At 43.7% G+C, this 21,667-nt stretch overlaps 1 protein-coding gene across 1 annotated transcript in view; it reads right to left on the reverse strand.

The window, feature by feature from the left end:
- Window positions 1-21,667, reverse strand: part of LOC123999421 (low-density lipoprotein receptor-related protein 5-like) — an 80,312-nt gene that overhangs the window by 51,845 nt on the left and 6,800 nt on the right. The window contains exons 2-6 of the mRNA XM_046305208.1: window positions 17,270-17,470; window positions 16,785-17,001; window positions 14,590-14,787; window positions 11,581-11,777; window positions 5,404-5,535 (exon numbers count right to left, since the gene is read on the reverse strand). Coding sequence (XP_046161164.1) covers window positions 5,404-5,535; window positions 11,581-11,777; window positions 14,590-14,787; window positions 16,785-17,001; window positions 17,270-17,470 — 945 coding nt within the window. The remainder of the gene's footprint in view (window positions 1-5,403; window positions 5,536-11,580; window positions 11,778-14,589; window positions 14,788-16,784; window positions 17,002-17,269; window positions 17,471-21,667) is intronic.

A 21,667-nucleotide genomic window follows, 5' to 3' on the forward strand; every position in this document is an offset into this window, starting at 1 on the left:
CCTTGGGAGCAATTTGCAAACGCCTGAAGGTACCACATGCATCTGTACATACAATAGTAAGCAAGTATAAACACCATGGTACCACGCAGCTGTCATACCACTCAGGAGGAAGACTTATTCGGTCTCCTAGAGATGAACGTACATTGGTGCGAAAAGTGCAAATCAATACCAGAACAACAGCAAAGGACCTTGAGAAGATGCTGGAGGAAACAGGTACAAAAGTATCTATATCCACAGTAAAACGAGGCCCAGATCGACATAACCTGAAAGGCCGCTCAGCAAGGAAGAAGCCACTGCTCCATAAAAAGGCCAGACTACGGTTTGCAACTGCACATGGGGACAAAGATTGTACTTTTTGGAGAAATGTCCTCTGGTCTGATGAAACAAAAAAAGAACTGTTTGGCCATAATGACCATCTTTATGTTTGGAGGGGAAAGGGGGGACGCTTGCAAGCCGAAGAACACCATCCCAAACGTGAAGCACAGGGGTGGCAGAATCATGTTGTGGGGGTGCTTTGCTGCAGGAGGGACTGTTGCACTTCACAAAATAGATGGTATCATGAAGCAGGAAATATTGAAGCAACATCTCAAGTAGAGGTCGACCGACTATGATTTTTAAACGCCGATACGATTATTGGAGGACCAAAAAAAGCCGATACCAATTTATCGGAAGATTTTATTTATTTATTTGTAATAATGACGATTACAACAATACTGAATGAACACTTATTTTAACTTAATATAATACATCAGTAAAATCAATTTAGCCTCAAGTAAATAATGAAACATGTTCAATTTGGTTGAAATAATGCAAAAACAAAGTGTTGGAAAAGAAAGTAAAAGTGCAATATGTGCCATGTAAGAAAGCTAACGTTTAAGTTCCTTGCTCAGAACATGAGAACATATGAAAGCTGGCGGTTCCTTTTAACATGAGTCTTCAATGTTCCCAGGTAACAAACTTTAGGTTGTAGGAATTATAGGACTATGTCTCTCTATACCATTTGTATTTCATTAACCTTTGACTATTGGATGTTCTTATAGGCAGTTTAGTATTGTAGTGTAACAGTATAGCTTCCGTCCCTCTCCTCGCTCCTACCTGGGCTCGAACCAGGAACACAACAACAACAGCCACCTTCGAAGCAGCATTACCCATGCAGAGCAAGGGAACCAACCACTCCAAGTCTCAGAGCGAGTGACGTTTGAAACGCTATTAGCGCGCACCCCGCTAACTAGCTAGCCATTTTACACCAGGCTAATATACCATTGCTCAGTCAGACTGCTCTATCAAATCATAGACTTAATCATAATATTATAACACACAGAAATACGAGCCTTAGGTCATTAATGTGACCGAATCCGGAAACTATCATCTCGAAAACAAGACGTTTATTTTTTCAGTGAAATACGGAAACGTTACGTATTTTATATAACGGGTGGCATCCATAAGTCTAAATATTCTATTACATTGCACAACCTTCAATGTTATGTCATAATTACGTAATATTCTGGCAAATTAGGCGGCCCAAACTGTTGCATATACACTGACTCTGCGTGCAATGAACGCAAGAGAAGAGACACAATTTCATCTGATTAATATTGCCTGCTAACCTGGATATATTTTAGCTAAATATGCAGGTTTAAAATTATATACTTCTGTCTATTGATTTTAAGAAAGGCATTGATGTTTATGGTTTGGTACACATTGGTATCGGTGCGATACGCACTGCATCGATTATATGCAACGCAGGACATGCTAGATAAACTAGTAATATCATCAACCATGTGTAGTTAACTAGGAGTTATGATTGATCGATTGTTTTTTATAAGATAAGTTTAATGCTAGCTAGCTACTTACCTTGGCTTACTGCATTCGCCTAACAGGCAGTCTCCACATGGAGTGCAATGTAATCAGGTGGTTAGAGCGTTGGACTAGTTAACTGTAAGGTTGCAAGATTGAATCCCCCGAGCTGACAAGGTCTGTCGTTCTGCCCCTGAACCCACTGAGGCAGTTAACCCACCGTTCCTAGGCCGTCATTGAAAATAAGAATGTGTTCTTAACTGACTTGCCTAGTTAAATAAAGATTAAATAAAGGTGTAAAAAAAATAATAATAATCGTCCAAATCGGTGTCCAAAAATACTGATTTCCGATTGTTATGAAAACTTGAAATCGGCCCCAATTAATCAGCCATTCCGATTAATCGGTCAACCTCTAATCTCAAGACATAAGTCAGGAAGTTAAAGCTTGGTCGCAAATGGGTCTTCCAAATGGACAATGACCCCAAGCATACTTCCAAAGTTCTGGGAAAATGGCTTAAGGACAACAAAGTCAAGGTATTGGAGTGGCCATCACAAAGCCCTGACCTCAATGCTATAGAAAATTTGTGGGCAGAAGTGAAAAAGCATGTGCGAGCAAGGAGGTCTAAAAACCTGACTCAGTTACACCAGCTCTGTCAGGGGGAATGGGCCAACATTTTGCCAACTTATTGTGGGAAGCTTGTGAAAGACTACCCGAAACGTTTGACCCAAGTTGAACAATTTAAAAGCCAATGCTACCAAATACTAATTGAGTGTATGTAAACTCTTACCCACTGGGAATGTGATCAAAGAAATAAAAGCTGATATAAATAATTCTCTCTACTATTATTCTGACATTTCACATTCCTAAAATAAAGTGGTGATCTTAACTGACTTAAGACATTGCATTTTTACTAGGATTAAATGCCAGTAATTGTGAAATACTGAGTTTAAATGTATTTGGCAAAGGTGTATGTAAACTTCCGACTTCAACTGTACATATTACCTCAACTAACCGGTGCCCCCGCACATTGACTCTGTACCGGTACCCCCCTGTATATTGTCTCGCTATTGTTATTTTACTGCTGCTTACTTGTTACTTTTATTTCTTATTCTCATCCATATTTTTTTTAAACTGCATTGTTGGTTAGGGGCTCGTAAGTAAGCATTTCACTGTAAGGTCTACCTACACCTGTTGCATTCGGGGCATGTGACTAATAAAATTTTATTTGATCTGTCGTTGAATGACAAAAAATACACTACTGTAAAGGGGTGTAGACTTGGGCTTGCCTCAATTCTTTTGTGTGTCCACAAACAGCTGTGAGGCCAAAAACCTCACAAAATGGAGTCATAATAAACACTACAAGACCAAAAGTAAGCGGACACCTGCTTGTCAAACAACTCATTCTAAAATGGGCACTAATATGGAGTTGGTGTCCCGTTTTGCTCCACTCTTCTGGGAAGGCTTTCCACTATATGTTGGAACATTGTTGCGTGGACTTACTTTCATTGAGCCACAAAAGCATTAGTGAGGTCGGCAGTGATGTTGGGCGATGAGGCCTGGTTCGTTGTCGGCGTTCCATTTCATCCTAAAGGTGTTTGATGGGGTTGAGGTCAGGGCTCTGTGCAGGCCAATCAAATTCTTCCACACTGATCCCGACTAATAATTTCTGTATGGACCTCGCTTTGTTCACGAGGGCATTATCATGCTGAAACAGGAAAGGGCCTTCCTGTTGGAAGCACAGAATTGTCTAGAAAGTAATTGTATGCTGTTGCCTTTAAGATTTCCCTTCTCTGGAACTAAGGAGTCTAGCCCGAACTATGAAAGAAAAACCCAAGACCATTATTCCTCCTCCACCAAACTTTACAGTTGGCACTATGCATTCGGGCAGATAGCGTTCTCCTGGCATCCGCCAAACCCAGACTTGTCCGTCAGACTGCCAGATGGTGAAGCGTGATTCATCATTCCAGAGAACGCGTTTCCACTGATCCAGGGTCCAATGGCTTTACACCACTCCAACTGACGCTTGGTATTGCACATAGTGATCTTAGGCTTGTGTGCAGCTGCTCGGCCATGGAAACCCATTTCATGAAGCTCCCGACTAACAGTTATTGTGCTGACGTTGCTTCCAGAGGCAGTTCGTAACTTGGTAGTGAGTGTGGCAACCGAGCACAGACGGCACTCAGCGGTCCCATTCTGTGAGCTTTTGTGGCCTACAACTTCGTGGCTGAGCCATTCCTGCTCCTAGACGTTTCCACTTCACAATATCAGCACTTACAGTTTACCGGGGCAGATCTAGCAGGGCAGAAATTTGACCAACTGACTTGTTGAAAAGCTGGCATCCTATAACGGTGCCACGTTGAAAGGCACTGAGCTCTTCAGTGAGGCCATTCTACTGCCAATGTTTGTCTATGGAGATTGCATGGCTGTGCACGATTTTATACACCGTCAGCAACGGGTTGGCTGATATAGCAGAATCCACAAATTTTGAAGGGGTGTCCACATACTTTTGTATATATAGTGTATGAACAAACTGTTTCAGATGGGAAACATGTGAATGCCTTAAGTCATGGGCAGGAGGGGTTAAGAGATCAGACCCTCCAGAGAGAGAGCGAGACCATAGCAGAGGGAATGTTAAACACACCCTGGGGCAAGTCAAATAAACAGGGCCGTAACCACTACACACACAAACGGAGCAGTGACCTGATTAGGCCTGGCTACCTACGTAATGTCTCTCTGCCCAGAAGCAAGGCAATGAGATTGGAGTAGCAGAGCAAGGAGAATGACAGCAGCAGAAACATAACAATGCAAAAAAAGAGGAGGTCCAACCTTCCTGAATCTCAGTCTGTCTCATATGTGGTCTTTGGTAAACTCTGGAAAGTAGGGAATGTGCAGAGAGAAAGGGTGGAGTGCTATGCTTCTAGCCTAAATGTAGCTGTCTGTATGTGAGAGAAATAGAAATTAAGAGCAAACGGCATGGTAAATTGTGCATTCAGAAGCTTGCCATCTGTCAGAGATTAGGTCTTTGTCATGGCTCTCTGGTTAGGCATGCTAATGTTTTGACGAGGAACAGGATGCCAATGCACCAAAGACAAATATCTCAATTGAACGACTGTATACATTTTTTTTTATCCACAAAATGTTATGCTTAATTACATAGTTATGAAATTAAAAGTAGAGCCTTGTCTTATTTCCTAATCTAGTTAAAGAAAATGGGACAAAATGACATCTGACACGATAACATGAAATTATTAAGAGCAGCTCTGCAGTTCAATAGGCCTAATGCAAGACAGTCCAAAACTAAAATCACCTCAGGAATGTCAATAGTCCCATACACCAGATGGGAATGTCTGTGAAACCACAACACATGTACAGTAGCATAAGCAAAGGGAGTGATCACTGAGGGGGCACTGTATGGACCGAGTCTCAAATGGTACCTTATTTCCTATATAATGCACTACTTTTGACCATTCAGGGCCCATAGAACTCTGTTCGAAAGTAGTGCACTGTATAGGGAATAGGGTGCCATTTGGGACGCATAGTGCCCCCTATAAAAGACTTGAGTAGCTAGTAACCCACACCAGATGATGGTCTAGATGGTCTCTTACCTGGGCGACAGGTCTTCCCATCCTCCTTGAGCTTGACTCCAGTGGGGCATGCACAGCTGTAAAAGGGTTGCATGGGCGACAGCAGGCACAGGTGGGAGCAGCCTCCATTGCTGTCGCTGCATGGGGTATGGACTGTGGGCGCAATGAGCAATGTCAGAAGAGATAACACAGATGGGGTCCTTTGTTCACTGACTAAGACTGAAATCCACACTGCAAACACCCATCAGTCCCTCCAGAATTTATTTTGGATTTTTTGTGATATTTGCTGTGACTTTGCTGCATCAATTTTGACATTTTCAAATTATTTTGTCCAAATTCTCACGAAAATCCACTGACTAGGGAAAGTTGATGTGTAGCTTGACTGAAACATATGCGATTGGTTAAAATTGCAAGCCCTCTTTTTGTACTGCGGTGTTGGGTCAGTTTTAGGCGATAATATTGTGATGATTTGAATGTTTTATGCGGAAACATTGCAGTGATTGGTCAAATTTGCAAGCCCACGCATAATATGCAGGAAATTGATGATTCAACAAAAACAATTCTATCACAGAATCGCATAATCCTGGAGGGTCTGATCTAGTCATATGCATTGATGTATATTCAGATAACCATTTTCACAACATAACAATTGATGGAGAACTTGGGAAGACTAAAAATGAAACCAAAGAAAAACATTTTCAAACAAGACCAACATTGATATTTCCCTCCACAATAAAATCACTGCTTGGACAATAGCTGTGCCATAAAGTTTGATATCATGTGGTGAGATTTTCCTTGTCTACTCTCAGCATTGCACTACAGAGCTACAGAGCTACAGAGCCCAGTGGCTGGCACAGCAGAGCAGCAAACACCAACCCCCTCCCCTTCACACAGCACTACAGGCTGATTACAACAAGGCTACATTCAAACTACTCAAACTCCTCTCACACACACAGTCTAAAAAAAAGCCAATACATTTTTGGATTTGATTTATGGAGGCTTAATATACAGGTAAGGTGATGATTTATTGGCCAATGTTTAGATTTTTAAAAACATTTTTTATTTAACTAGGCAAGTCAGTTAAGAACAAATTCTTAATCACAATGACGACCTACCAGGGAATAGCAGGTTAACTGCCTTGTTCAGGGGCAGAATTACAGATGTTTACCTTGTCAGCTTTTTACCAACGCTCTAACCACTAGGCTACCTCCTCAATTTCCATGTCATTTACTCAAAACATCTAACCCTTCTTTCTCTACATCCCCTGCCCTCCCCACACTCCTGGAGAGAAGCAAACTACCATAATGGTGGAGTTCTTTATCATTCATTCCCCAAACAAACACACACAATAACTGGCGCACCAATGTTTACACACTGCCAAAGTAATCAGTTTGTCACTTCCAGTCTCAACACACACCCACGCACGCATACACACATGCTAAGGAGATGGGAATCATAGCGTGCTGGAACATCTCTGCTTCTGCACAGCACAGACATTTATTTGTCCAGCCAGGAATGTCAGACATTTGAAAATGTTCATTTCTTGACAGATTAATTGTACAGCATGACCCCATTTTACTGTGCATGGACACTAACTGTCCATCAGGTCAGTCTAGAAAATATCCTTGCAAAACAAAGGCAATCTGTTATGTTGTGCATAAGAAAACTAAGAGTACTGGGGGGACATTCATGTGTACTTAACATTAACATATCGCACAGATTGAACTGAAAAGGCACTACATACAGTCTGGTTGTCTGATTGATTTTATTGTTGTGTCATGCATCTTTACAATGCCCAGCCCACATGGGCTTATTAAACATGATTTGCTTTATCCAAACAAGATGATCATGCATGAACACACACATTTATGTAGGCTGTCTAATAGGACACATCATTAGTTATTGTCTGGCTGGCTGTCTATCTGGACCCAGCACTAGTTACTGTCTGGCTGGCTGTCTATCTGGACCCAGCTATAGTTGCTGTCTGTCTGGCTGTATATCTGGACCCAGCACTAGTTGCTGTCTGTCTGGCTGTATATCTGGACCCAGCACTAGTTGCTGTCTGTCTGGCTGTATATCTGGACCCAGCACTAGTTGCTGTCTGTCTGGCTGTATATCTGGACCCAGCTATAGTTGCTGTCTGTCTGGCTGTATATCTGGACCCAGCACTAGTTACTGTCTGGCTGTATATCTGGACCCAGCACTAGTTATTGTCTGTCTGTATATCTGGACCCAGCATTAGTTGATGTCTGGCTGTCTATCTGGACCCAGCACTAGTTACTGTCCGGCTGGCTGTCTATCTGGACCCAGCACTAGTTACTGTCTGGCTGTATATCTGGACCCAGCACTAGTTACTGTCTGGCTGTATATCTGGACCCAGCACTAGTTACTGTCTGGCTGTATATCTGGACCCAGCACTAGTTACTGTCTGGATGGATGGCTGTCTATCTGGACCCAGCACTAGTTACTGTCCGGCTGGCTGTCTATCTGGACCCAGCACTAGTTACTGTCCGGCTGGCTGTCTATCTGGACCCAGCACTAGTTACTGTCTGGCTGTATATCTGGACCCAGCTATAGTTGCTGTCTGGCTGTATATCTGGACCCAGCACTAGTTACTGTCTGGCTGTATATCTGGACCCAGCACTAGTTACTGTCTGTCTGTATATCTGGACCCAGCACTAGTTACTGTCTGGCTGTCTATCTGGACCCAGCACTAGTTACTGTCCGGCTGGCTGTCTATCTGGACCCAGCACTAGTTACTGTCCGGCTGGCTGTCTATCTGGACCCAGCACTAGTTACTGTCTGGCTGTATATCTGGACCCAGCACTAGTTACTGTCTGGATGGATGGCTGTCTATCTGGACCCAGCACTAGTTACTGTCCGGCTGGCTGTCTATCTGGACCCAGCACTAGTTACTGTCTGGATGGATGGCTGTCTATCTGGACCCAGCACTAGTTACTGTCTGGATGGATGGCTGTCTATCTGGACCCAGCACTAGTTACTGTCCGGCTGGCTGTCTATCTGGACCCAGCACTAGTTACTGTCTGGCTGGCTGTCTATCTGGACCCAGCACTAGTTACTGTCTGGCTGGTAGTCTATCTGGACCCAGCACTAGTTACTGTCCGGCTGGCTGTCTATCTGGACCCAGCACTAGTTACTGTCCGGCTGGCTGTCTATCTGGACCCAGCACTAGTTACTGTCTGGCTGTATATCTGGACCCAGCTATAGTTGCTGTCTGTCTGGCTGTATATCTGGACCCAGCACTAGTTACTGTCTGTCTGTATATCTGGACCCAGCACTAGTTACTGTCTGTCTGTATATCTGGACCCAGCACTAGTTACTGTCTGGCTGTCTATCTGGACCCAGCACTAGTTACTGTCCGGCTGGCTGTCTATCTGGACCCGGCACTAGTTACTGTCCGGCTGGCTGTCTATCTGGACCCGGCACTAGTTACTGTCCGGCTGGCTGTCTATCTGGACCCAGCACTAGTTACTGTCTGGCTGGCTGTCTATCTGGACCCAGCACTAGTTACTGTCTTGCTGGCTATCTGGACCCAAAATTAGTTACTGTCTGCCCGGACCCTGCATTAGTTACTGTCTGGCTGTATGTCTGGACCCAGCACTAGTTACTGTCCGGCTGGCTGTCTATCTGGACCCAGCAGCAGTTACTGTCTATCTGGACCCAGCAGCAGTTACTGTCTATCTGGACCCAGCAACAGTTACTGTCTGGACTATCTATCTGAACCCAGCAACAGTTACTGTCTGGACTGTCTATCTGGACCCGGCACTAGTTACTGTCCGGCTGGCTGTCTATCTGGACCCGGCACTAGTTACTGTCCGGCTGGCTGTCTATCTGGACCCGGCACTAGTTACTGTCCGGCTGGCTGTCTATCTGGACCCGGCACTAGTTACTGTCCGGCTGGCTGTCTATCTGGACCCAGCACTAGTTACTGTCTGGCTGGCTGTCTATCTGGACCCAGCACTAGTTACTGTCTTGCTGGCTATCTGGACCCAAAATTAGTTACAGTCTGTATGGACCCAGCATTAGTTACTGTCTAACTGTCTGCCCGGACCCTGCATTAGTTACTGTCTGGCTGTATGTCTGGACCCAGCATTAGTTACTGTCTGGCTGTCTGTCTGGACCCAGCATTAGTTACTGTCTTGCTGGCAATCTGTCTGGACCCAAAATTAGTTACAGTCTGTCTGAACCCAGCATTAGTTACTGTGTGGCTGTCTATCTGTCTGAACCCAGCATTAGTTACTGTCTTGCTGGCAATCTGTCTGGACCCAAAATGAGTTACAGTCTGTCTGGACTAAGCATTAGTTACTGTGTGGCTGTCTATCTGTCTGAACCCAGCATTAGTTACTGTCTGGCTGTCTATCTGTCTGAACCCAGCATTAGTTACTGTCTGGCTGTCGATCTGTCTGGACCCAGCATTAGTTACTGTCTGGCTGTCGATCTGTCTGGACCCAGCACTAGTTACTGTCAGGCTGTCGTTCTGTCTGGACCCAGCACTAGTTACTGTCAGGCTGTCGTTCTGTCTGGACCCAGCACTAGTTACTGTCAGGCTGTCGTTCTGTCTGGACCCAGCACTAGTTACTGTCAGGCTGTCGTTCTGTCTGGACCCAGCACTAGTTACTGTCAGGCTGTCGTTCTGTCTGGACCCAGCACTAGTTATTGTCAGGCTGTCGTTCTGTCTGGACCCAGCACTAGTTACTGTCAGGCTGTCGTTCTGTCTGGACCCAGCACTAGTTACTGTCAGGCTGTCGTTCTGTCTGGACCCAGCACTAGTTACTGTCAGGCTGTCATTCTGTCTGGACCCAGCACTAGTTATTGTCAGGCTGTCGTTCTGTCTGGACCCAGCACTAGTTCCTGTCTGGCTGTATATCTATCTATCTGAACCCAACACTAGTTCCTGTCTGGCTGTCTATCTATCTGAACCCAACACTAGTTACTGTCTGGCTGTCTATCTATCTATCTGAACCAAACACTAGTTACTGTCTGGCTGTCTATCTATCTATCTGAACCCAACACTAGTTACTGTCTGGCTGTCTATCTATCTGAATCGAACACTAGTTCCTGTCTGGCTGTCTATCTATCTGGACCCAGCATTAGACACTGTCGTGTTGTTTGTCAGGACCCAGCATTAGATGCTATTTGTCAGGACCCAGCACAAGTTACTGTCTTGACTATCTATCTGGACCCAGCACAAGTTACTGTCTGACTATCTATCTGGACCCAGCATTAGATACTGTCTTGTTGTCTGTCTGGACCTAGCACTAGTTACTGTCTGGACCCAGCATTAGTTACTGTGTGGCTGTCTGTCTGGACCCAGCATTAGTTACTGTGTGGCTGTCTGTCTGGACCCAGCATTAGTTACTGTCTTGTTGTCTGTCTGGACCCAGCATTAGTTACTGTCTGGCTGTCTGTCTGGACCCAGCATTAGTTACTGTCTTGTTGTCTGTCTGGACCCAGCATTAGTTACTGTCTGGACACAGCATTAGTTACTGTCTGGACCCAGCATTAGTTACTGTCTGGACCCAGCATTAGTTACTGTCTGTCTATCTATCTGGACCCAGCATTAGTTACTGTCTGGACCCAGCACTAGTTACTGTCTGACTGTCATTCTATCTGGACCCAGCTGTAGATAATGTCTGACTCTCTAGCTGGACCCAGCAATAGTTACTGTCTGGCTGTCATTCTATCTGGACCCAGCAGTAGATACTGTCTGACTCTCTAGCTGGGCCCATCAGTAGTTACTGTCTGGACTGTCTATCTGGACCCAGAAGCAGTTCCTGTCTATCTGGACCCAGCAGCAGTTACTGTCTATCTGGACCCAGCAGCAGTTACTGTCTATCTGGACCCAGCAACAGTTACTGTCTATCTGGACCCAGCAGCAGTTCCTGTCTATCTGGACCCAGCAGCAGTTACTGTCTATCTGGACCCAGCAGCAGTTCCTGTCTGGACTGTTACTGTCTATCTGGACCCAGCAACAGTTACTGTCTGGACTGTCTATCTGAACCCAGCAACAGTTACTGTCTGGACTGCCTATCTGGACCCAGCAGCAGTTACTGTCTATCTGGACCCAGCAACAGTTACTGTCTGGACTGTCTATCTGGACCCAGCAGCAGTTACTGTCTATCTGGACCCAGCAACAGTTACTGTCTGGACTGTCTATCAGGACCCAGCAGTACTTACTATCTGGCTGTCTATCTGAACCCAGCACTTGGATGTCCATGGGGGAGTAGATTCCACTGAGTATCTCCCTCCTCTTGTCTCCAGTGTGTTTGTTGCAGGCGTGGATGGAGCGAGTTTGCCAGTCTGTCCAGTAGAGAGTCTCGTCTGACAGGGTGAGGGCAAACGGGTGGGTGAGGGTGCCCTCCACCACAGTCTCCCTGTGAATTCAACATATGTTTACAGATCAGAATACTGTTTTTATCTTTAATGCATGACAGTTCAAAACTAACCACCCAAAAACAACCGAGAGCCCCTTGGTTGGGATCTCTGTGAGACCCTAAAGCAGATCTGTTAGAACACATAGCTTTCAGGAGCCGCTTCAAGCATTTTCCAGGAGGAAATAAAACAAATCAGGTTGTCAGACTTTAATGGAGCATCTGGTACACTCTTTAGATAGGGAACGGTTGCACTAATGGTACAGCTGTCCTGATTCAGAAAGGAAGTCAGTCAGAGCAGAACAGCATAGTGCAACACTCTGCTCCCTTCTGCTCCAGCAGACAACACAGTCAGGCCGGTGACTACATACAGTTGAAGTCGTAAGTTTACATACACGTAGGTTGTCATTAAAACTCGTTTTTCAACCACTCCACAAATTTCTTGTTAACAAACTATAGTTTTGGCAAGTCGATTAGGACATCTACTTTGTGCATGACACAAGTAATTTTTCCAACAATTGTTTACAGACAGATTATTTCACTTAATTCCCTGTATCATAATTCCAGTGGGTCAGAAGTTTACATACATTAAGTTGACTGTGTCTTTAAACAGCTTAGAAAATTCCAGATATTATGTCATGGCTTTAGAAGCTAGGACCTCCACAAGTCTGGTTCATCCTTGGGAGCAATTTCCAAACGCCTGAAGGTACCACGTTCATCTGTACAAACAATAGTATGCAACTATAAACACCATGGGACCATGCGGCCGTCATACCGCTCAGGAAGGAGACGAGTTCTGTCTCCTACAGATGAATGTACTTTGGTGCGAAAAGTGCAAATAAATCCCAAAACAACAGCAAAGGACCTTGTGAAGATGCTGGAGGAAATTGGTACAAAGGTATCTATAGCCACAGTAAAATGAGTCCTATATCGACATAACCTGAAAGGCTGCTTATCAGGCCACAAAAAAAGCCAGACTATGGTTTGCAACTGCACATGGGGACAAAGTTCGTAGTTTTTGTTGAAATGTCCTCTGGTCTGATGAAACAAAAATAGAACTGCTTGGCCATAATGACCATCGTTATGTTTGTAGGAAAAAGGGGGAGGCTTGCAAATCGAAGAACACCATCCCAACCGTGAAGCATGGGGGTGGCAGCATCATGTTGTGGGGGTGCTTTGCTGTAGGAGGGACTGGTGCACTTCACAAAATAGATGGCATCATGAGGTAGGAAAATGATGTGGATATATTGAAGCAACATCTCAAGACATCAGTCAGGAAGTTAAAGCTTGGTCGCAAATGGGTCTTTCAAATGGACAATGACCCCAAGCATACTTCCAAAGTTGTGGCAAAATGGCTTAAGGACAAAGTCAAGGTATTGGAGTGGCCATCACAAAGCCCTGACCTCAATCCCATAAAAGAATTGGTGTGCAGAACTGAAAAAGTGTGTGCGAGCAAGGAGGCCTACAAACCTGACTATGTTACACCAGCTCGGTCAGGAGGAATGGGCCAAAATTCACCCAAGTTATAGTGGGAAGCTTGTAGAGGGGCTAGCCAAAATGTTTGACCCAAGTTAAACAATTTAAAGGCAATGCTACCAAATACTAATTGAGTGCATGTAAACGTCTTACCCACTGGGAATGTGATGAAAGAAATAAAAGCTGAAATAAATAATTCTCTCTACTATTATTCTGACATTTCACATTCTTAAAATTAAGTGGTGATTGATCCTAACTGTCCTCAAACAGGGAATTTATACTAGGATTAAATGTCAGGAATTGTGAAAAACTGAGTTTAAATGTATTTGGCTAAGGTGTATGTAAACTTCCGACTTCAACTGTTGGTTGGTAAGGGATCCATTTCCAGAGGGATAGAGGGTGACAGCATGTTCTCCCAAAACGTTAATAGCGTTTGAAGAACTTGGTTGGGAGAGAAGAAATGTATTACATCCCGATTTCATAGCTATTTCGCATTTGACGTACTTGGAAGTTGGACATGTGTGTGTTTGAAGCCATTTAAAACATCCTGCAAACTGCTCCATTAATCAGACGTCTCAAGAATGTGCACATGACAAGCAAAACCTCTCGCTTTAACACAGAGAATAGGTAAATGCTAACAGAAACTACTTCTGGGATGAAGTTTACATTTCTCTGTAAAGTGCTTATGATAATTCCGACCAACTTCAACAATGGAGTACCATTACTGGAGGTCAATTATGCAATTCAACTGTCTCTTGCCAATTGGAAAATTCTACCATGGTGCATCTTATTCGTATCCTCAATCTCAAATTGGGAAATCGTTTCCTGAGCAACTTATACACAAACTCTAAGGGCAATACAACTGCATTGGTCTTGAGAAAACAACCTATCTCATTCTACATCCTGTTGAAAGTGGTCTATTGTCTAAACAAGAAAAGGTAAACATACCATACCTCTTTATTAATATTGCCATTAAACCTCAATTACACAAAGAAAATTCAATCTTTGCCCCGAGGGCCCCAATCACAACCATAATGCCAAGTCAGATAGGGTTACAACAGTATGGCGGAGATGTAATTTCCAGTTTAGAGAACCACACAGAGGGAGGGATCACAACTGGGCCTACGTGCAGAGCCAATGTTTAGATTGGGGCCTCCAGATTCAAATGTGTTTGGATTGGAGGTTTCATCCATACCATCCTCTGAAATTAAGTTCAGCCCAGTGCCATAGTTCAGTCTGGGATCCCTGGCTGTTTTTCCACTAAGGGTGTAAAAAACAATAATGAGAAGAACAGGGAGAGAGGGAGAAAATGTGTGTTCGAGAGAGAAGACCAACTAACCGTGAGGAGCCGTCCAGGTTGGCTCTGTGTATGAAGCTCAGCTTGGCGTCTGCCCAGTACAGTTTCTGTTCGTCCAGGTCAATGGTGAGGCCATTGGGCCAATAGATGTCCACCTCCACGATGATCTTCCTGTTGCTTCCGTCCATCCCTGCCCTCTCGATGCGAGGCTCCTCCCCCCAGTCTGTCCAGTACATATAGCTGGAAAATAATTGTGTCAAAATCACAACCAATCAGGCCAAACAAACCCACCCACATAACCACATCTGATACCTATGAAAGAAAAGTCCAACAAATGGTAGGGTTTTATTTTTACTGGGCAAGTCTTGTGGTTGGAGCCAAATGCAGCAGGAAACAAACTAGACAAAACACCCAGCAAAACACAGAGTGAGTCTTATCAGTGGTGCTCTACAAAAGGCTTGAAAGTTGAAACCTTTTTTCTGCTTATCCTCATAAAACCAGATGCTCGCGAACATACGCATGCACAAACACACACAAATTCACATGTCTACAGGTCCTCTGACAAAGCCAGATATATATCTTAAAATTCGCCAGATCTCTAAGCTGTCTGCAAGTTGTGCCCAGAATAGCTGCAGTCGCTTCAATGTGCACTACATTGAAAGCAGGCATGCTAAATTTCTATTCATAGACAGCTATGGAGGTGGATGGGCGGGGAAGGCCACCAGCAAATATAACAGATCTAGGTGTGGGCCCTAGGTTCGGTTAAATTGACAGAATCAAAATGGTCTAAGAACTGAAAAGCGATTCTAAAATAACCTAACCAGACACGAACATACAGAATTTGTGAACAACGTATGAGCTGCCTCCTGGTTTCCCAATTGTCCTGGTCTGTGGTTCACAAAATGGCTAGAGACGGTGTTGGTAGGACTGGGCGATATGGCCAAAATATCATCACAATATTTTTCACATTTTTGACAGTATGACATATTTGAAGGTATTTTAGTTTTTTAAATAATAAAAGTTCTAAATATGCTTTATGAGTAGTGCATGACCCTACGGTGGCAACACATACAGTACATTCTAAGTGTTTTAATTGGGGATTTCTCCTTGTATAAAACAAACTTCAACCAAAACTTGGGATATCGTGGGCACTTTGAATTCAATGCTGTTTGACATGACAATGAATGAAAAAGCCAGGGAGGAGTTATTGTGACAGGGCTGCAACCAAAGTGTTGGTCAGTGTTTCCCAGTGGACCCTAAATATAGGTTACATTAAATGTTATCTTGCTTTATGTAGCTTGTGTGTAGCTGTGTGTCTAAGACAAGTTTTCCCTTGGAACATTAAAGTTAATTCTATCATCTGATGCTTCAAAAATATTAATGCTTCGCATATTCTTCCGATTTAAAATATACCGTTGCATACACATGCTGATCTAGGTCTACACTGAACCAGAATCTGGTCATACAGGAGACGTTGAATATGGCGATTCTCCTTCAAGTCCAGGAAGCAGCCATTCAACTGGCCTTTCACCAGCTTTCAAGCTTAATAATGTCAAAGTTTGATCGGTGCCTACCAAATAATGGAGTTTCGCAGAGCAACTATTGCCATTACGGCCGGTAAGTACTTCCATAAAAGGTCTAAAGAAGTTACATGCAACCGAAAAAATGCCTTGTCTGGAAAGAATCTAAGTATTGTTTTTGACCAAGTGCCATATCTACCTCTTCTGCACTTCCATTAAAATCAAAATGTGGATTTGTGGAAGAATGGATCATCGTTTTACACTCTTCACCCTTTTAACCTTTGTTTCGTTTTATAACCCCATGTTAATAAATTGAAAAACTCAGGTTCTTGAGGTTTGAAGTTTTTTTCCACAAAATCATACATGTTCAAAAATAGCACTAAATCCATGAAATAAAAAAGGTATTACTGCAGTACTTTCCATTGACTAGAGTGAAATTATACTGACTCAATAATGCTAACAATGGATACACATCCTTAGTCCCCAACATATAATTAGAAACAGTGCCCTATGAGAGAAGAGCAGTCAACTCCAGAGGATCCACGCAACACAACAACAGGAAACAGACCCAGCTGAAAAGCAGGTTTTCCATCATCTCACTCAACCAACAGATGCATATATGAACCATAAATACACATGGATGGAAGGGGCTGCTGCTGTGGAAACATCACCAACATCCCAGTCAGGGGAGAGAGAGAGGCCAGGCCAGAGACTCACCGGTGGGCTGGGTTCAGGGCGATGGCCCTGGGCTGGTCCAGGTCCAACCAGAATAGCACCTTGCGAGAGGTGCCATCCAGGTTGGCTACCTCAATGCGATTGGTCTCTGAGTCGGTCCAGTATAGTTTACGGCCCAGCCAATCACAAGCTAGTCCGTCAGGGGAGTCGAGACCCGACACAACAACCGTTTGCCTTGTCCCCAAGGCCTCTTTCAGAGCTGAAAACAAAAGCCCAACATTTCAGTAGGAACACTTAGGTCTAAACTTCAATATCAATATCCCTCCATTAATAGTGACATTCTGCTGTTATTTTCTAGATGTATCCATAGGTGTTGGATCTTCAAGTTTTTCTGTTTTGCAGAATAAATTGTTTTTTGATTATATTTGCACCAAACTTAAAAACAACTAAATATTTAACACACTTACAAATGTAAGAAACCAACATAAGAACAGTCCCTAACTTGGATGTAGCAGTGTGAAGCTTACAGTTGGTGGACTGATTGTAGTAGGTTTGCTTGATGGCCTCCTCGCTGACATCAGTCCAGAAGATGAGTCCTTCAGAGTAGAGGAAATCCACAGCAGCAGCATCCTCCAGATCACTGACCACCACTGCTGACTCTGGCCTTCCCATCTCCACATCCACCAGCCTCACATCCCGCCGGTTGGCAAACAGCAGCAAGGGGGATCCTGAGGAAAATTAGAAGAAATACATTACATTAAAGAATAGGTACACAGCCATACACACTATTCTCATTTAGTACAGCCACCTACCAAGGTTGAAAAGTAACTAAGCAGAGAATTCCATGACAGTTCATGTTAGTTACATTTAGAATCGAGTTAGATATTCCGCAATGAGAGTGAAAGCCAAAGGCTGGATTGCATAATGTGCCACCCAGTAAGTAAGTGGTGCCTCAGTGACTTTTGAGTGGGATGGAGGCATTGGATGCATGCACACAGACTGATGTCATCACATGCAGACAGTACTGATACAATGCCTGCAGAGAAAAGAGGAGAGAGGGCTGTGGGTTAGGTGTGCCACGCTGTGGTTTACCAGCATGTCAGGTAACTAAGCACCAAAACACCAGACAAGAGCCATCATTGGTTTCCACCACAGCACAGCGCCTCACTGGGACAGTTACTCCAATGCACCAGTTTAATATATATGAATAAGACTGAGTGGCATAGTAATAGAAAACTTATGGTGTCAACTCTCTGCCACTTGAATAGACTTTTGTTAAAGAGCATAAAAATCTGTACTTGGCCTAATAGAGTTTTTTTAAAGTATTTCCATCTAAAAGGACCCATGAGCACCAACATGTGAAGTTCATCGTAGCCAGGGTTTCCGTTGGCTGGCAACTGGCAGCTTTTTCCTTTTTTTTTTCCCTATTACTGAACTAACAAATTGTTTACGGACAAAATGACCAGCAGAAAAAAAATCCCTTTGCAAGATAATGCTTCTTATTCATCAATGGAAATACGTTTGACAGTCATGCTTATCAGTTGATAGGTTATTTGTGTGTATTTTTGTTAGTCATCATGTATCTTATTTATCCAACACAACTATCACACGCAGACAGCATACAGAGAGCGTATTTTGAATGGGATTTCTCCTCCTGTAATAAAACGTGCTTTTATAAGAACATTCATTGCGCAACAATTCTAAATGCAATCGCATGTTAAAAAACATTTTGGTGCATGATTAAAAATAGCTACAATTTTATTTATTTTTTAACTGGTAATTGAAGCCCGCATGTATAAGAGATTTTAATCTCGGTCACATACGGAACAGGAGTTGCACGTTCTGTTAAAATGCATTGCCATAATCTAAATGGGATTTCTGTCATTCTGAGCAATGCATATGGGTCCGGTAAATTTCTCAAATGGCCGTTAAAATTTTTATCTTTCTGGTCATGTTGTCCGGCGCCACATTTTCAAAGCGGAAATATTGACAAATGTCAATGTAGGTGTCAAATGAAAACTAAGAATCAATTTTATTTTAAAGGCTCATTTTTTTATACCATTTTCCATCCAAATAATTAGGAAAATGCAAAGTCTTTGATTTCTGGTAAAACATCTACCAGAAAATAAGTGTTAAAATGCAGAAGAAATACACTGCTCAAAACAATAAAGGGAACACTTAAACAACACAATGTAACTCCAAGTCAATCACATTTCTGTGAAATCAAACTGTCCATTTAGGAAGCAACACTGATTGACAATAAATTGCACATGCTGTTGTGCAAATGGAATAGACAACAGGTGGAAATTATAGGCAATTAGCAAGACACCCCCAATAAAGGAGTGGTTCTGCAGGTGGTGACCACAGACCACTTCTCAGTTCCTATGCTTCCTGGCTGATGTTTTGGTCCCTTTTGAATGCTGGCGGTGCTTTCACTCTAGTGGTAGCATGAGACGGAGTCTACAACCCACACAAGTGGCTCAGGTAGTGCAGCTCATCCAGGATGGAACATCAATGCGAGCTGTGGCAAGAAGGTTTGCTGTGTCTGTCTGCGTAGTGTCCAGAGCATGGAGGCGCTACCAGGAGACAGGCCAGTACATCAGGAGACGTGGAGGAGGCCGTAGGAGGGCAACAACCCAGCAGCAGGACCGCTACCTCCGCCTTTGTGCAAGGAGGAGCTGGAGGAGCTCTGCCAAAGCCCTGCAAAATGACCTCCAGCAGGCCACAAATGTGCATGCGTCTGCTCAAACGGTCAGAAACAGACTCCATGAGGGTGGTATGAGGGCCCGACGTCCACAGGTGGGGGTTTTGCTCAAGTCCAGTTGGTAGTGCACCTTCAAGTTGGTTGCCAACCGCCATATAAAGTCCAAGGAACAAGAAGCCTGGAGGAGGAGAGATTACTAGAAACAAACTTTTACCCTTTTATCGGTGGATTAATTGTCGGAGTAGAGTACCATGTCCATTTCAGGTAAAATAGCAACCCAATGTTAATCTAGCTAGCTTGCTAAATTCACATGTTTAATGCTTTTCGACCTGTCCCCAAATGAATATAGTTGTTTCAGAGTTCGTTTTGATATTTCAACCTGCGTGTCCTGATTGCGTCTGGTGTGGTTGGACAAAATCAACATGCGACAGGACAGCAGTGGAGAAGGTGGAAAGGTTTAAGTTCCTCGGCATACACATCACGGACAAACTGAAATGGTCCACCCACACAGACAATGTAGTGAAGGCACAACAGCGCCTCTTCAACCTTAGGAGGCTGAAGAAATTTGTCTTAAAAATCCTCAAACTTTTACAGATGCACAATTGAGAGCATCCTGTCGAGCTGTATCACCGCCTGGTACGGCAACTGCACTGCTCACAACCGCAAGGCTCTCCAGAGGGTGGTGCTGTCTGCACAACGCATCACTGGGGGAAAACTACCTGCCCTCCAGGTCACCTACATCACCTGATGTCACAGGAAGGCCAAAAAGATCAAGGAAAACAACCACCCGAGCCACTGCCTGTTCACTAGAAGGCGAGGTCAGTACAGGTGCATCAAAGCTGTGACCGAGAGACTGAAAACAGCTTCTATAACAAGGCCATCAGACTGTTAAACAGACATCACTACCACAGAGTTTGTTGCCGAAATACAGATTTGAAATCATTGGCCATTTTAATAATGTTTACATATATCTTGCATTACTCATTTCATGTATATACTGTATTTTCATAGGACCATGTCCCAGGACCATGTCCCAGGACTACCTGACATGAGGACTCCTTGCTGTCCCCAGTCCACCTGGCCATGCTCCTGCTCCAGTTTCAACTGTTCTGCCTTACTATTATTCAACCATGCTGGTCATTTATGAACATTTGAACATCTTGGCCACGTTCTGTTATAATCTCCACACAGCCAGAAGAGGACTGGCCACCCCACATATGCTTAATTCCAGGACCTGAGCCCTAGGACCGTGCCCCAGGACTACCTGACATGGCTCCTTGCTGTCCCCAGTCCACCTGACTGTGCTGCTGCTCCAGTTTCAACTGTTCTGCCTTATTATTATTTGACCATGCTGGTCATTTATGAACATTTGAACATCTTGGTCATGTTCTGTTATAATCTCTACCCGGCACAGCCAGAAGAGGACTGGCCACCCCACATAGCCCGGTTCCTCTCTAGGTTTCTTCCTAGGTTTTGGCCTTTCTAGGGAGTTTTTCCTAGCCACCGTGCTTTTACACCTGCATTGTTTGCTGTTTGGGGTTTTAGGCTGGGTTTCTGTACAGCACTTTGAGATATCAGCTGATGTACGAAGGGCTATATAAATAAATTTGATTTGATTTGATTCATACCATCAATTGCATCTTGCCTATGCCGCTCTGTCATTGCTCATCCATATATTTACATGTATATACATTCTTATTCCATTCCTTTACTTAGATTGGTGTGTATTAGGTAGTTGTTGTGGAATTGTTAGATTACACGTTAGATATTGCTGCACTGTCTGAACGAGAAGCACAACCATTTCGCTACACACGCAATATCATCTGCTAACCATGTGTATGTGACCAATACAATTTGATGTTAGATGTAAAGCCACAAGTCATAGCCTAATTCTACCATAAGGCCATGTGTGCCTCTTTCCTTTCTGCCCTGAATCACAGGTCCATAGGTCAAAACTGAAAGAGGATAAGTAAGACCTACAGAGGAACATAGGAACACAAGAACACAATGAACACAGTATCAATCCCTAAAAAAGGTACAGGATAACTAGACCTATGCTCTAGAAAAGCTACAATCACAGAAACGCTGCCTCTAGAAAATAGGCATACTCAACACTTGGCATACAACAAGTAGCCTACATACTTCTTATGAGATCTTAAGGATGTAGTGTAGAAGAAGTCCTAAGTGGTTGTGTGTATTGGCGTGTTAAAAATAAATATGC

Source organism: Oncorhynchus gorbuscha, linkage group LG02 (genome assembly GCF_021184085.1).
Source record: "Oncorhynchus gorbuscha isolate QuinsamMale2020 ecotype Even-year linkage group LG02, OgorEven_v1.0, whole genome shotgun sequence".
Lineage (NCBI taxonomy): Eukaryota > Metazoa > Chordata > Actinopteri > Salmoniformes > Salmonidae > Oncorhynchus > Oncorhynchus gorbuscha.